The sequence below is a fragment of the Nyctereutes procyonoides genome, unplaced genomic scaffold, assembly GCF_905146905.1.
Source record: "Nyctereutes procyonoides isolate TBG_1078 unplaced genomic scaffold, NYPRO_anot_genome, whole genome shotgun sequence".
NCBI classification, from domain to species: Eukaryota; Metazoa; Chordata; class Mammalia; order Carnivora; family Canidae; genus Nyctereutes; species Nyctereutes procyonoides.
In genome coordinates, this window is record NW_026575026.1 from 7,051,160 (window position 1) to 7,068,567 (window position 17,408).

A 17,408-nucleotide genomic window follows, 5' to 3' on the forward strand; every position below is an offset into this window, starting at 1 on the left:
AACATAAATATCTCTAAATAATGATACTCTAAGAATACTCTAAATACACATTGCCTTTTGGAACTCAGGTATCAGAATAAAATGAAGATCTTCCAATACTGTTTATTAATATTCTTTAATGGCCTGTTATGAAAAAAAAATTTTAGATAAAGGCTTGATAGAAAGACCAACATATAATTACTTTACTATTCTCATGGTAATAGAATATTTAAAGAAAACCAAAAAAAAAAAAAAAGCACTGGTTTCAAGAGCAAACCTATTTAGGTCTGTAAATCCTAGTCCTAATCAGTGACTTGTATAATTCCTGAGCTTCAGTTTTCTGGTGTGTAAGACACTGAGATACCTCTGGGGTTGTTGTGAACATTATAAAAAATAATGCTTAACAGGGAACCTTGGGTGGCTTAGTTGGTTAAGTGCCTGGCTCTTGGTTTTGGTTCAGGTCATGATCTCATGGGTTGTGGGATGGAGCCCCTCATCCAGCTCCATGTTCAGCGGGAAGTCTGCTTCAAGATTCTCTCTCTGCCTGTCTCTAGGCTCATGCACAACTCATGCACACATGTGTGTGTACTCTAAATTAAACAAATCTTTTTTTAAAAAAATAATGCATAAGGACGCCTCGGTGGCTCAGTGGTTGAGCGTCTGACTTCGGTTTTGGGTGTGATCCTGGGGTCCCAGGCTCCCGCAGGAAGCCTGCTTCTCCCTCTGCCTATGTCTCTTTCTCTCTGTGTCTCTCATGAATAAATATCTTTAAAAAATGCAGAAGTTTTAAATGTCCAACATATTCCATACTTACAATATTTCTCTAGGAATGTGTTTAATGTGTGAACATCTAGGGACACCTGGGTGGCTCAGGTTGAGTGTCTGCCTTTGGCTCAGGGTGTCATCCCGGGGTCTCGGGATCGAGTCCCACATCAGGATCCTTGCATGGTGCCTACTTCTCCCTCTGCCTATGTCTCTGCCTCTCTTTCTGTGTTGCTCATGAATAAATAAATCTTTAAAAATAATAATGTGGGAACACCTAGAGCAAAAATAATCAGTAATGCAAAGTCTGGATTCATTGTCAAACATAACTATTTATTAATTTTTTAAATAAACATTCAGTTTCTTCCTTTAAAAAAAACCTAGAATTTAAATATTTCCCATCCCATCACATACAAGTCTGTATCATTATTTACATCTCTCAGTTAAACATATTACAGATTTTCTGACATTCAGTATCCCCTTTTAAAATAAACTGATGAAGCAGTTAAACTGATCAGTAATAACCAGAATTTGAGTAATATTGGCACAGTTTTCAATATAGTGTTCATGTTGCATTTCATATTTTAGACCATTTCTCCCCATCCAGCTACTTAAAACAGAGAAAAATTATGTATCTCCATGAGAGCAAGATCCCTGTCTTTCACATTCTCTGCAATATTTACATAGTGTGAATGCTGCCACTATGCTTCCATTATATGGCACTGGCAGTATTCTACTTTTGTCCTCAGAAATGATCTCTATTCAACCTTTAAGTCTTGTCATGTTTATTGTATTCTCTTTCAACCTAGATTTCATGACAGTTCCTTGGTAATTTTAAGGAATCATGTATAAGAAAATTTCAAATAGAACAAAAGTTAAGTGTTTCCCACAGGATTAGGGCCCTTACCACCTTAGTTATGCATGTACAAAAATAACAAATACAATCTAGTGGCTGTAAAAAACTATTTCCCTAAAAATAGTTATCTCTGCAGAACAATTTAAGGAGAAACATGTTCTTAACATGAAAATGCACTAATCTATTTTACAACCTGCACAGGGATTTCAGAACGAAATAAAAATGAAAACATACGCAAAACACCAACATACAAGATTTAATAATAAACAGAAAAATTAAATACTAACAAAAAGTTTAAATCATTAATATCTCAGGTTCAGTGACATGATTTAAAGGAAGCTATCAACCAAAACAAACCAAAAATGCTTATATAAGTTGCACCTTCCAAAACTTCTGTCAATGTATTGACAGAAAACACCTCAGAATCACTAACAAAGAGGACCTGCAAAATCAACCTCTTTGTTTTGTTTTCTTAGTGCGATGGGGTTCGGGAGATGGGAAGTCAATAATGTAAGAAGTAATTTAAGGAGAAGGAGATGACAAACATAGAACACAAAAAGGCCATCTTGAGAACTGTATCTAAAATTTTCTATTGCATAGCATTACATGCAGGAAAAGAAGTTACATCGTATTTGCAAAACTGGTATTATTCAATATTTTAATCTGTATTTTCTCCCTTTTGTCAAAATTTAAGTGCCAATTCAGCTATAAGTAGAAAACATGGAACACAGTACTATTCCTTTAAAATAGGCTATGGTTAACTCATTAGGAACACCTTAAAAATTCAAATTGTATGGGCAGCCTGGTGGCTCAGAGGTTTAGGGCTGCCTTTGGCCCAGGGCCTGATCCTGGAGACCCAGGATCGAGTCCCATGTTGGACTCCGTGCATGGAGCCTGCTTCTCCCTCTGCCTGTGTCTCTGCCTCTCTCTCTCTCTCTCTCTCTCTCCGTCTCTCATTAATAAATAAATAAAATCTTTTAAAAAAAAGTGTTTGCAGTCAGAATTATTGTATCTTAAACTTGTCCATTAAATCTTGACATATATTTACCTCTAAATATTAATCTCATACACCATTAAAGTGATAGCTGAAAAAAACAGCAATTTAACAATTGCCAGGTGAATCTTAACATTATGACAAAAGTCTAATATTTATTTTAGGAGTGGTTCTTAAAGTACAGATCCAGAATAGCATTTCTAAAAACTGGTCTATTCTTTAGTATTTCAAGTAAGTTTCAAAATAAGTTTTCCCCTTGGTAAGCAGTCACATTTTCAAATCACAAATATACTTATGGTCCCACATCTTTTTTTAAAAAGACATTCAAAAATTTCAAGTTATAAATGTATGAAATGATTACACAATTTTAAATATTTTATCTGTGATACATAGGCTTAAAACTCAGCATACTTATTATATAAAATTTACCAATTTGTACAATGATCTGCCGTCTTTAAATTCATATTGTTTATTTGAGTGAAAATATGTTTAAAATGTAAAGGCTGTTCTCACCTTAAGCTACTTCTATCTTAAATATTGGATCCATTTTTTTCTTCCTATCTCTAATCAAAACTATCCTCCGGTAGTGAAGATAAAATTCAAAAGTTATCAGGGAAAGAAACAAAAATAGAAAACAAGATAGATTTTTATTTTTAATTATTATATTTAACTGTAAGGTAATTAAACTGAATTTTAAAAAATTAAATAAAACCTATATATATCCAAATGATACTGTCTACTTCAAGGTAGTGATATCAGGAAAATATTTCCTTATTAAAATGATGTTAACAATGCTCAAAACATTGTCTTCTGCAAATTTAGAACCTATGCCAGTCCTATTTATCTATCTATCATCTATCTATCTATCTATCTATCTATCTATCTATCTATCTATCTATCTATCTATCTATCTATGCCAGTCTTTTGAACTTCCCTAAACCATTAGGGAACTAAAGTTCTACGGAAACAACAAAGTTGAGTTGGTTTGGGGACTGAGATAGGTCATACATATTAAGCTGCCAAAAAAGATTTCATGCACGCTAAAATGATGAAATAGATTTTCTTGCATAGTCATAAACCAATTCTCAAGGCATCTCTAAAAATGTTCCAAAAACATTACACCTTCAAAACATAGCTGGAAAGAGTAGAGCTCCCTAAGGAATCACTCTGAAGATCAACTCTCATTTGGATGTTTAAGGTATGACATACTTATTTTAAAAGAAAGTCCTATAACTTAATAATTGTATCTCACATATTTTACCATTTCAGTGGTTATCAAAACCTCTCTTAGAGAGGGTGTACACAAAAGTATAAAAGAAATGTCATTTTGCTATTTTCCTATAAGCAAGGAAAATGCTATACATAAAACAGTTTGGGGTTTGGTGATTACATGTAAAATATAAATATCCTCATCATCTATATTTCTTGAAGATAAGAGATTGCGGTGTTTTATAATTCCTGATAAGCCAGGCAGTAACTCAGAGATATATTATACACCAAACCTGTCTTCTCCCACCTAAAACATTTTATGCTGACCCTTTAGAATGTACAAATGAAAAAAGGAAAGCAATCTAAAATCTTTCAAATTAAACTGAGCACCAAAGCCTCTACCAGCTAAACTAACACACACTACTGTTTGAATGCAGTCTAATGCCATGGTTTTTATGGGAAACAAAATAATCAAGTCAGCAAATGAAATCCAGTAGCACCATCTACTGCTTAGTGAAAGATTTTCACTCTTTGTTATTAATTTCTCTCCACCACCATTACTCCATCATTTAAAATAATTCCTAAAACTTGCTTCGTTTCAACATTTAACCAAAGCATTGTCACAATAACACTATGTTAACTATTTTATATTTTATGCTTTTATTATTGGATGAGAAAACCAACTTCTGCTTTAGATTTCTGTATAAGGAACAAGGGGGAAATCATTATCTTGCTTATTTATAAATTAAATTAAGAGATCAGGAAAGAATCCAATATACATTTATAAGCAAACTCCACTGCAAAACCAAAATTTGATCCTTATTCTATAAAGGGCATCTTACTAACACTCATGGGAACTAATCAAAGCAACATTTTGTTAAATCAGTTATTTCTTACATGCTACCCATAGCCATGTAACACCATGTACAATGCCAGGCCTCTCCCTGGGAGAACTTCTCTACTTTGTTACCATATATACACTTACACATGTCCTTACTTCCTAATAATACCTCTGTTTAAAGGAATACTCAGAAGCAGGCACCTGAGATTATGACACAGTGACAATAAACTCCTATCTACATACAGTAGGAAAGTAGGGCCTACTACTAAACATTAATTTATAGAAACACTTTTCCATTTTTACTGTGTACTACTTGTGTAAGGCTTAAAAAGAGCAAGAACAATTTTTCACTATTTTCTACACTTGGCTATTGCAACCCTTTTGTTACTGCGTTGATATTAAAGTCAAATGCAGTATGGAAGACTACTTGAAAGATCACGGGCTTCATTTTCATAAACAAATAGGACCCAAAATCACTTGACACCAAATTTTATTTCTGAATCAACCCACAGTGGCTGATATTACTTGTTTGGATAACAAAAGATTTGTTTTAAGGAAATCAGCTAGTTCTCACTGTAATTTGTCAATAAACATTACCAATGAATGTCTAATGGATGTGCCTCTGCCAGGCTCTCCTGTTACTTCTACTGTTGGTACTTGGAGAATGACTGTTAGAAATGAAATGGAGAAAAAGGCAGTTCCTAATGATCATAATTTTAATGGCACTAAATTATATCACTGCTCTCATTGTTAATGGCAAAAACAAACTGATTTCATGTTAGATTTTTTTCCTACTGATCATTTTTAGTCTATATAATTTCAGAGCAGGATTTCTATTCTACAAGGAAAAAGGTGTATTTTAAACTGACGGAAAGAGATTTACTAGAAATGACAAAATTAAAACTGGGAGTCTGAAAAAGATATTTCTCAAGAATAAAACTAAAATGAAAAATGCTAATATTCTTTTTTAAAACTAAGTTTCTCAACTTTTTACTCATGGGAATAATTTACTACAAAGTCATGACAAATAAGATGGAAAAGTTAATACTACTGAATTAGCACTTTGATATCACTGCAAAGAAAAAGATTTCCTTTCACAGTGGAAAAATCAGAAGTCAGAATGCTTCAAATTAGACCTATCATAAGCAAAGAAGTTACTGTTATCATTTTAAAATGACAGGCAAACACCAGCTCCATTCACTGAATGGAAATCCTGGAGTGTGATCAATTTCCCGAAACAGTCCTCAAATTCCATGTTTAACGTCCATACCTAAAATTAATCATTTATGTTTAACTTCTCATGGAAGTTGATTCCTAAAAGGAAGTCTCTAAAACTTTGTTTATAAGAAATTGGTTAAAATCTTCATGCCACTCTATTCAAGGATTTTAAGACAAGACTTTTCGAATTTGACTCACCATACTTAAGCCCATCTATAGCTCCCCATACAAATTAACCCTCCTAACCAAACACACACTCCTATCCATCCCCTCCTCTTCAAAGTAGAAGGGGATTCTGTAGACTTATGGCTCATTTGGCAATTGCTAAGAAACCTCACAGTTCAGCATCACCTCTGAAGATGGTAAACCTATATATAACCTGAATTTTCACACCTACAGTGCAGTTAACATGTAGAAAGAAGCTAAAATGCAATAGGTATTACACTTCAACATCCTCAAGTTTCAATATCACAGATATCAAGAGATGGAAAAAGACCTGCTTGTAGAACTGTAAGCATTTGTTGATTATCATCAATATCAAAAATAATAATTTTTTATGTTCTACATGCACACCTTTACAAACTGTGTTTCTTCAATGTAGTAAAAGCTGGAGATCACCAATTTAGGTAAACTATGGCTTTTATCATAGATATTTTAAAACATGCATCAGTAAGTGCCCTGGGTAGTATTCCTAGTATTTCAAGCTCTGTTCAGTTCAATGTCTGTGCTTTGCACCTCAGAAGTGAGCCTGCCAAGGCACTTAAAAACATAAGTCTTTTGGGGACTTCAAAAATTGGCCACAATTTACACAACACAGAACCCCCATCCATCAGCAATCCAATTAAGTAAGCATTTTCTTTCAACACACAGTATTATCAAAAAATTTGGAAGTAATCAAACCAAGTTAAAAAACACAAAAAACAAAAACTGTATGCCACTAAGACAAAATTTACCCCTATGAAATATATAGAGAATGGTTCTTGGCTTCCTCTAGCAATAGAATATGTTTAATTTATTCAGAATAAAGAAAAACTAACCCAAACAAGCCCCCCAAACCTAAGACAAAAATGACCAAGATAAAAATAAAACACAACAAAATCCAAATACACTCCACACACTTCATTTGAGGAACAACTTGCACAGCTCTTCATCCTTTTATCTGTCCTTTGAGGTGAGTTTTTCAATCAGTTCTTGGAGTGGTGCAAGTTCTCTTCTATCAATAAGGTTGAATTCCTATGCGTGATAAGGCAGGAAAAAATAGAAAACATATTATTTGCATCTCATTCCAAAAGCAGATTTTCTATTAACATTTGTTGGAAATTAGCTTTCAAGGTAAATAAAAGTCTAATCTTTTTTTCAAAAAAAATGCTTTTCTTTTTCTCTTCCCTAGCTCTGTGACTTCCTTAGACAAATCACTTAAGCACTTTGGATATTATGTTTGTACATGTCTGTAGCAACACTAGAGTAAATGCCCCTATACTTCATAAAATTACCGTGGAGACTAAATGTGATTCCGTGTATTAACTGCTTCATGTAATCCCTGGCATAAAGTGAATCCCACTCAGTTTGTGGGAGTGCTGCTTCTTGTTAAAGGGAATAACCTGAGTATCATTTAGATATAGTCAACCAAGTGGGGACCAAAAACTAGCATCTCAGGCAAATTTCAGTATTATATGAAAAGTGAAATAGTTAACATCTGCAAGCTATCATAAAATGTGGTATGAGAATAACGTAACTAATGTGAAGTCCACAAATGATAAATTAAATCCTATAAGAAACAAATGAGAAAGCCTGGATTTAATTTTTACTTCTTTAGAAATTCCACCCCTCTCATTCTGAAGTTCAGTTCCGAATAGATTTCCCCTGAACTATAAAATTGTAAGGCTAATAAGCATCAACCATCCATACTTCTGATCTTCTGATATTCTGTCCTGGTGGGACATTCTGAGTTCCCATTTTAATTCATTTATTAGCACGATCATATGCCAACCTGAGGGGAAGCATTAGGGAGCATTTAAGAGCAAACCTACCCCTAAGGTTTGTGGGATCTGGACTAAGAACACAAATTGATATATATCACATGACTATTAAATTTTACATTAAGCTAATACATTGTTAAATAAAACATATTCTATTCTCCTGCCTTGACAAATATGCCTTCATAGTGACCAGGAAAGCAAATTCAAATTTAGAACTCTCAAAATTCCTCAGGATTCTGCACTGGAAAGTAGTAACATGAGGAGAGTCTGTCCTTGACCCTCAGCAAATGTCCCTGACCTTCCAACCCCCAGCTCCACCCTGCACTTCAAGGGGCCTCAGCCTGTAGGATTGTGACACCTGGCTGGTTTATATAGGCCATGGTCATACACTCTCACAAACAGCTGCCATCTGACTACCCCTTAGATCTAGAGGTACACCTATCAGAGATATCACCTTCCCTTGAAAGAATGGACCCAAGGGTAAGATCCGTGAACATGCTGGAAATACAACTGGGACCATGTGAAAAGGAAATTCTGAAGTGTCAGGTACCTAACCAGTGGGATCTGGGAGGTATGTTCTTTGCCCTATGGGTCCCTTACACTGTGGGGAGTACAGCTGGAGAAGGGCCAGAATAGGGTTCTATTAACAGTGAGGCCCAGGTCAGAGCACCTCTTACTCAGTCAAAGGGTCACTGTATAACTCCTACCTTTAAGAAAGTCACAGTATCTTGAGATGTAAATAGGCTCAGATGTGGCAAATGCTGTATTTGTCAATCCCCTACTATTTGGTAGCAGTTGAGAGAGAACATTGCACTCTAAAAGAAGATCATATAGGGGCGCCTGGGTGGCTCAGTTTTGGGGCATCTGACTTCAGCTCAGGTCATGATCTCAGGGTCCTGGGACTGAGCCCCATGACAGGCTCTGTGCTCAGCAGGGAGTCTGCTTCTCCTTCTCCCTCTGACCCTCCCAGAGGGAGAACCCTGATTGGGTTCTCTCTCTCTGGCTCACCGTCCTTCAAATAAATAATATATTTAATAAAAAATAAATAAAAAACACAGATTCAAGACTTGGACTTCTGCCTACCATCTACTCTCTCAATCTCCACCAAAAAAAAAAAAAAAAGCTGATCAGCTTAACCATTTCCACCTCTTTCAATCCTGCCTAGTAGTGATCTAATTATCATAGCAGAATGCAAATATCCAACTCCTCTTAGTCTACACCTTTGAGAACTAAAGGGAGAAGGAAGAAGAGGTAACTGGAGTCAGAAAAAAGACTAATGGACATCTGGAATAGCAACACTCTTTGGAACATCTTCGTTCTTCAGGTATAATGAGTAGTACCTAACTTAAAAATTATTCAGAATATGGTTTTTAAAAGGAGGGGGGAAAGGTGTTATATTCAAAGCCCATTTCCAGGACAGAATTTGCTGAAAAAAAAACAAAAACAAAAAAACATCTAGAGTAGGCAGGTATTGAGGGTTAAGACGATTAGGAGGAATGCTAAAGAGACCAAGTTTATCTACAGGCCTGCTAAACGAGCCAGATTCCTAACTCAGCCCCTCCATTACAGCCTGTTAACTGATGCAAATTCAAGGCAAGACACCTCTCAGATCCATTTCAGACTGGCATGCCATCAACTTGGAGATGAATGGAATCAGAAACAAAAGGCCTTATCATCATGGCAAGCATACGAAGATAAAGGTTAGAGAGATACGGCAAATTTTATCCTAACAGTATAGATGCGAGATTCACCCTGGAACTCTGTAGATAACTGGTTTTACTGAGTAAAAAAGGCCTCTTAATTCAACTTACCTGGACAAAAAAAATAAAGTGCTTGAAAGATGTATTGAGATGTGCTTCCTCCTGAAGCTGGATCACAGGGTCGAAATGCTGATGATAAATGTGAGCATAAACCCTAAAGAGGCGTTTGAGGATAGTTTTTGCCACAGACATGAAATTCTTCGGGAATGGGACACCTAATAAATAGATAAACAACCCTCTCTATTAACAAGAGACAAGAACAAGGTAGTATGAGTTTATCAACAAATGGCAATATAAAGTAACAAGACAAAGCTCAAAAGTATTTGTGAATTATTACCAAATACCCACTGTACTTTTCAGAAGTTCTCAACATATCATGAATGAAAATAAACCTCAAAAGTTCCATGGAATAAGCCCCTTAAGTCTCTTATATACCTGCCACTTCAAAACGTGAAATAGATTTATGCCTAAGATGGTAATGAAGCTAAAACTCACAATTATACCCTCATATTTCTTAACATCATCTCAAATATAAATATTCGTTAAGCACAATGTACTAACCATGTTCAGTTTTGTTTACAAAGCTTGCAATATGTTTTTATATTTTCTTGATGGAAATTATTTCATTACAACTCCAGGTCTACATTTATTCTGAAATTAGCTGCAGTTCCTCTCAATGAGGCTCATTGTTTTATGAATAAGAGCACTTTTATAGCAATTAAACAATTACAGACTAGAAAAATGAAAAATTCCATGTCCTTTGTTACACTGGCTAAATGAGCCAAATTGGTAATACACAAGCCAAATCCTAATACTACTGGATTCAGTGTCATCACATTGCCTACCATTCATTTAAAAATATTATAGGTACCAGGGCGCTTGGCTGGTTTCGTCAGCAGACCACATGACTAGGGGTTTTAAGTTCAAGCCATATGTTGGGCGTAGAGATTACTTTAAAAAAAATCTTAAAATATATATAGAGAGAGATCACAAGGAAACACAAGACAAACCAAGATGAAAGGACACTATATAAAATAGTATGCTTATATTCTTTGAAAAGGTCAGTGTCATGAAGGACCAAAAAAGAATGAAGTACACATATTCCATATTTTAAAAAGTTACAGTAACATGACAAACAAATGTCAGAGATTTTCTTTTGCAATGAAGGATATTATTGGGAAATTTTGAAAAATCTGAATAAGATCTACAAATTAAATAATACTCTTGTATCATTGTTAAATTCCTGATTTTGATAGTTATACTGTGATTTCCTAAGAAAATGCACACTGAAGCATATTTGGATAAAGGGACATCATGCTTAGGAAAATGCACACTAAAGCATATTTGGATAAAGGGACATCATGCATGCAACTTACTCTCAAACACTTCAGGAAAAAGAAAACATGAAGTTGTGGGGAGTGCAGAACGGGGTGGGGGGGGGAGAGCAGGGATTCTTTGTATAATTCTTGTAAATTTTCTAAAAGCCTGAAATTCAGTCAAAATAAAAAGTTACAAAATATATTATGGGAGATAAAAGGAGAAGGCACTTAACCAAAATGATTATGAGGTATATAAGTAAGGCAGTCCTAAAAAACAGCCTCTTATTACAAAGGCTCCAAAGTAGTTAAGACATTCAATAAATGTGTTTAAAACAATCCATAATAACAGCAACTATTTACATTGCTGTCTCCTCTACCACACCCTTCTTCCAAACTCTAAAAGCATAAAATATACTAAAAAAGTTGTCTGTTGATAGAAGAACAAATTCTTAATTTTCTCAGAAAACATGTTATAAGAAGTTTTAGAAAGTAAAACCATATGAATTATCTAGATGTGAACAATTTCTACTTGAAAGCAAATATAATTTCCTTAAGAGCAAATATAAAAAAAGCAAAAGTCACTCAAAGCAGGTAACAGGCTAACCTCTCAGATCTTGTTTCTTCTCACCTAGCTTGATTTCACAGTGTGTAAGATTCACACTGTCATTATAAACTCAAACTCCCTCTTTGCCACAAATACACTGTAAAACTGGAAATAAGTAATATAAGCTTGTTCCCTAAACAAGAAATGGATGTGACCGTGACAGATGATACTGGCTGCCTATCCAGTATACCGTCTCTTTTTTCTATAACACAGGCCAAATTTTGTTATTATCCAAGATACACTGATATTCTCATTTAAAATTACAGGGAGGTTTAACTTAATATTCATTATAAACTCTGGTATGAAAGAGATAAAATAATTTTAAATGTAAACAATTAAAAATATTTTGATACCTACAGTAGTCTAGAGAGCCAATAAGCTCTAGAAATATATAAAACTAGATAAATAATGGATTCCAATTACACAAAACAATTATACCAATTTTTGATGGAAATAATGTCTCATCATCCAACTGGTCCTGAACCCAAGTCATCAGGTAATCAATATACTTTGGTGCAGAGCACTTAATAGGCTTCTTTATGTTTGTTCCATCTGCCCAATGATACTCATATCTGTATTGGAAAGATAATAGGAACATAAAATATCAGTATATACTTATACAAAATGTGTATTTTTTTAATTATATATGTATGTATATTATGAATGTACACAGGACACATGTTTTAAACAATCGGCTCCTAAAAAAAATAAAATAAAAATAAACAATCTGCTCCTCTAAATAAAGATATTTGGCATTTAAATTTAGAGTTTTTAAACTGTTACTGGACTATTTTGCATTTATCATGATCCAAACTAAGCAGATCCCATCAAACTCATTTTTTGCAAGCTTTTCTTTAGATATCGTATTTATATTTTAGAATCATACATTGCCATAGTAGAAAATCTAGCTAACTTCCTACTTTGCTTCTCTGATAACCTTCTTTAACCTTTATGGTTGTTTTTCTCCTTCAAAAAACACGTCTCCTTATGCAATATAATTCTTTTAATTTGAGACTTTAAATTTTGGATTAAGGAGAGAGAATTAATATGGAAGCTCCAAAGTAAGATGTATGAAGAGGAGAATGAGTCAATATCTGAGTACATTTGGTTGAAGAGTTAAATAATGTCTTTAAAGAAAAATGGCAGGGCACCTGGGTGGCTCAAGTGGTTGAGCATCTGCCTTTGGCTTGTGTTGTGATCCTGGTATCCTGGGATCGAGTTACACATCAGGCTCCCTGTGAGAAGCCTGCTTCTCCCTCTGCCTATGTCTCTGCCTCTCTCTATGTCTCTCATGAATGAAAACAGAAAAATCTTAAAAAAAAAAAAAAAAAAAAAGAAGAAGAAGAAGAAGAAGAAGAAAGAAGAAGAAGAAAGGAGAAGGAGAAGAAGAAGAAAGAAAGAAGAACAAAGAAGGAGAAAGAAAGAAGAAAGAAGAAGAAGGAAGAAAGAAGAAGAGAAGAAGAGAAGAAGAAGAAGAAGAAGAAGAAAAAAAGATGGCAACCCAAATAAAGATACCTATAGGATTTGGGTATTAACAGAACACTATCCTTTGATATAAACATTTAATGTGCACCTACCACATGAAAAATACTGTTTCAAAGAATACTGTTCTTGATCAATGAACACTAAAATGAAAGATACTTTCCATATTGTATCATACAGGAGAATAGACTGGAGAGAGGCTTGTATATGAATAGCTAAAAACAGTTTAACAAAAATGGTAATAGATTTATACACACCTCCACACCCACACACAAAAACAACTTGACTTTTAAGATAAGAAATAAGCAGGCAGCCCTGGTGGCTCAGCGGTTTAGAGCCGCCTTCAGCCCAGGGTGTGATCCTGGAGACCATGGATGGAGTCCCACATCGGGCTCCCTGCATGGAGCCTGCTTCTCCCTCTGCCTGTGTCTCTGTGTCTCTGCCTCTCTCTCTGTGTCTCTCGTGAATAAATAAATAAAATCTTAAAAAAAAAAAAAAAAGATAAGAAATAAGCACACAGCTGAAACTCCAAATCATAAAAATCTCTAAACTGAACTACCATTTTGTTTTTTAGTTTCCAAAAGATTACTTCTACCACTTTTAATCAATTTTGTTATTCTAACCTTGTTGCAGTCTGGGCTGACAAAATGATAGGTCAGTGAGTCTAACAAAAAAGGTGAAAGAAAATATAACAGAAAAATACAGAGTACTTTAAATGATGAAAATTATCTTGAAATAGGTTAAATAAGGAAGATTTCCATTCTTACACCTAAACAATAAACCTAAACACAATACACCTGAAAAAACATTCTAACAGCACACCTTACTGCCAACCCTGGGCAACAGGACTGACTGTCAAGTCTACTTTGAAGGTCTCCAAAAGGAGATTCCCCAACATTTGGCATTCTGTTCCACTGTTTAATCACTTTCACAGTCAAGAGATTCTTCCTAAATTAAAGCTAAAATCCTGAGGGAGACTTAAGTTTGTTCTCGTTCTAGGAGACAGAGACCACAAATGGTGGAACTTTAAGCATCATTATTCTTCACTTAAAGACAGGGATTGATCCATGTTTTTTCCCACATATTAAGAAATCTTAACATTTTTGCCTTCCAACCCAACCATATTTTTCATTTTATTAGTGATAAGGTGTTACATATTCATTTTTAAATGCAGAAATCAAAAGCAGACACAGTTGACCTAAAAATCATTTCCAATATTCTGAAGCTTTTTTAAACATACTTTGAATATGCTAGTGTTTTTTGAAAAATAAAACTACATACTGCTTATACTTCTACAGTCTAGAACTATGATTTCCTGACGCATTTTTTTTCTTTTTTCATGTTTTTACTTAAGTGACTTCATCCTGTAACTCGATTTTACCCACATTGATTTTTTTATTCCATTTTTGACAGATCATTCTCTTCGAAATTTATTTCTGTCATCATGGTATGAACGGCAAAATATTCATCATTTCTTGGTTAATAATAATAACAAATAATAACTGACAAAATCCTCTGAGCCATCACTTAATAACACCCTGCGCAGAGCCCATACTAAGCTACTAACAAATGCCTCTCCTTGGTAAATCCCAAGCATCTTCTGCTAACAATAGCAAAGCACAATGACCACTGCATCTTGTCAGCCCTAATAATGGACAAAACTTAAGATTCTCAAAATAAAAAAAGGAAGGAAGGGAGGGAGGGTAAGTAGGAGAGGAGGGAAGAAGGGAAGGAAAGAAAGAATAAAAGGATGAAAGAAGAAAAGAAAGATCATTTTTTGTTTTTGTAGTTATCGAGAGCCTGCATCTGTCACTTTGAAGAATTATGTATATTCTTCCTAACTAGTCATTTAGTTAAGGTTTCTGTGGGGAAAGTGATCACAGCAGTATTCTAAGTGGCAATAATTCCCCCTAGTTCACAGGAACAGGATATTGGTATAATATCAGAAAACCTCACAATAAAATACTAGTCAATTTCAAAGGTGTGGGGAATGACAAATTAGAGGTAAAGAAACCTTGCAGATGCTAAGATGATAAAGTAATCAGGGCTAACATCACCAATGATGCGATGGCTGACATTATATTCCCCTTGATATGATTCACTGAGAAAAAAATTATGGTGTCCTGTCAAGAATGCATCGCCTGAATGTGTCATAAGGAAACAGCAGACAGACTAGACTCTGCAGGGGTTCCCAAGATCACCCCCAGGTTTGATGATTTGCTAAGAGGTCTTACACAATTCAGCACACAGTTGTACTCAGAGCTATGATTTATTACAGTGAAAGAACACAAACCAAAATCAGCAAAAAGAAAAAACGAATGAAGCGAAATTCAGAGAAAATCAAGTGCAAGTTTCCAAGAGTCTTTTCCCAGTGCAGTCACAGGGCCACACTTAAATTCCTCCAAGACTCAGTTATGGTAACACATGTTAAATAATGTCTAGCTAGTAAGCTCATCAGAGACTCAATGTCCAGGTTATATTTATTGAGGATGGTCAAGTAGGCATCTTCTGGGTGGCAGGCACCTAATAAAATTCTAGATTCCCAGAAGGAAAGCATTAACTATACTGTCTGTACAAAGAGTTTAAGCACTATGAGCCAGTCTTAACAGTTAGGAAGGTGGGAACTCTTCTGAAAACCAAGTTCCCAGTTGCTATCCATGGATCAGTTTTGAATATAGGCCTTTCAAGAGGTCTGCTTTGTTAACTCTTTTCTATATAAAGGGCAATACCAGAAAAAGATTGAGGAATTATTTCAAATTGAAGGTACCTGAAGACATAAGTCAAATAAATGCAATACATATTCCTAGATAGGATCCTGGATCCTGGACCAAAAAGGGAAAACTAAGATACTGTTGAAGCAGTAATGAAATGTGAATGGTGTCTGTGGACTGGAAGGAGTGACTTGGAGGGTTTTGTATACTGGTTATGTAGAAGAGTACCCTTGCTTTTGGGAAATCCACAGTTGAATATGAAGGGGTAAAGAGGCCTTACTGTCTACAATTTGCTCAAAAGGTTCAGAAAAAAATACTGTTAATGAGTATACACACAGAGTAGGTGACAAAGCAAATACAGTAAAATGTTAATAACTGGGCAATCTGTTGTGAAAGAGATATGGGAGTTCCTTGTGCTCTCTGGCAACTTTTCTGTACACTTAAAATTATTATAAGTTTCAAAGTTTGAAATAGTCTGAAAATAAGTTCTTTCAGACAAATTGCCTTAAGAAATATTCAAATCATATTCTTTTCAACATCTTTTTGATGATGGCAAACTGTCAGGCCTCTTTAAAAGAACTGGATTCCAAGAAACATCTAAACTCGTCTGGAATTAATTTGAAAGACAAGGCAGACAACTCCAACTAGGTAATATTTTGCTCAATATGTGAATTGGTTTAAAAAAAAAAAAAGTAAAGTATGACTATGAAGTAATAAAACTGCATCTCCTGGGTAGTTAGCAATCTGACTCTGACACTCCAATTTATAAGTCACCAAAAGTATTCTACAATAACTGATTAGTAAACTAAGGTCACAACTTATAATGATAACACTCCTAAGCATGAGTAAGTTTGGGCAGTGTTGTTTTGGTTTGATATTTCTATCTTGAATGTAATGGGGGTATAGGATATACTTTATAAAAAAAGCACTAAAAAATTAAAACTTCCCTGTCTTTATGTCTTATAAGTATCAACTAATATTTCTTATAATAAAATAATATTTTGTTATTATTGTATGTAGCAAGTAAGAGTAGTGGCACTACAATCAAAGATACATGGATTTCAATACTGGTTCTGCCTACTTACAGATAATAGGTCCTTGGACATGTTACTTAACTTTCTCAGTCTCCATTTCTTTTCTTACCTCATAAGGTTGCTATATGAAATAAAAGATGAAATGTATGAAAGGCCTAACATTTTAGGTTAACACTAAATAAATTGCAGCAGTCATTGTTATTATCAGCCATAAAAATAATAAAATCCAGTTTCAAAAATTTATTGATCCAAGCAAACATTTACCAAGTGCTAACTAGGTGGCAGGCACTGTTCTTACATCAAAGGGGATTTAAACGAAGAAGGAATCTAATAAGTTAAATAAGACACGTGTAAATAGTAGTACTATAAGAAAGAAGTGTAATCACAATGACAAAGAAGCTAAATAGACCAAATTTAGTCTGAAAAAAATCAAAGTTTCATAAACAAGGAAACATTTGATGTGGGCCGTGCAGATGGGTAAGATTTCTTGAAATATTACCAAAAAGTGATTGGAGGGAGATGGGAAGAAAAGTATCCAAGAGAATAATGGAATGTGCAGGTTTTCAGAGTGTAAATAATGGAGGAAATAAGCATTTCCAGTAATTTAGTTTGGATTGACCAGAGGAGATTCATAAGCAAACATAGGAAGGCAGGAAGGAG

The 17,408-nt window shown here is 34.6% G+C and overlaps 1 protein-coding gene across 2 annotated transcripts in view; it reads right to left on the reverse strand.

The window, feature by feature from the left end:
- Positions 1-1,053: 1,053 nt before the first annotated feature.
- Positions 1,054-17,408, reverse strand: part of MOB1B (MOB kinase activator 1B) — a 45,163-nt gene continuing 28,808 nt past the window's right edge. For both annotated transcript variants that reach the window (XM_055315281.1, XM_055315282.1), the window contains 3 exons: positions 11,960-12,093; positions 9,650-9,813; positions 1,054-7,092 (listed from right to left, as the gene is read on the reverse strand). In XM_055315281.1, coding sequence (XP_055171256.1) covers positions 7,015-7,092; positions 9,650-9,813; positions 11,960-12,093 — 376 coding nt within the window. In that variant the 3' untranslated portion in view covers positions 1,054-7,014. The remainder of the gene's footprint in view (positions 7,093-9,649; positions 9,814-11,959; positions 12,094-17,408) is intronic.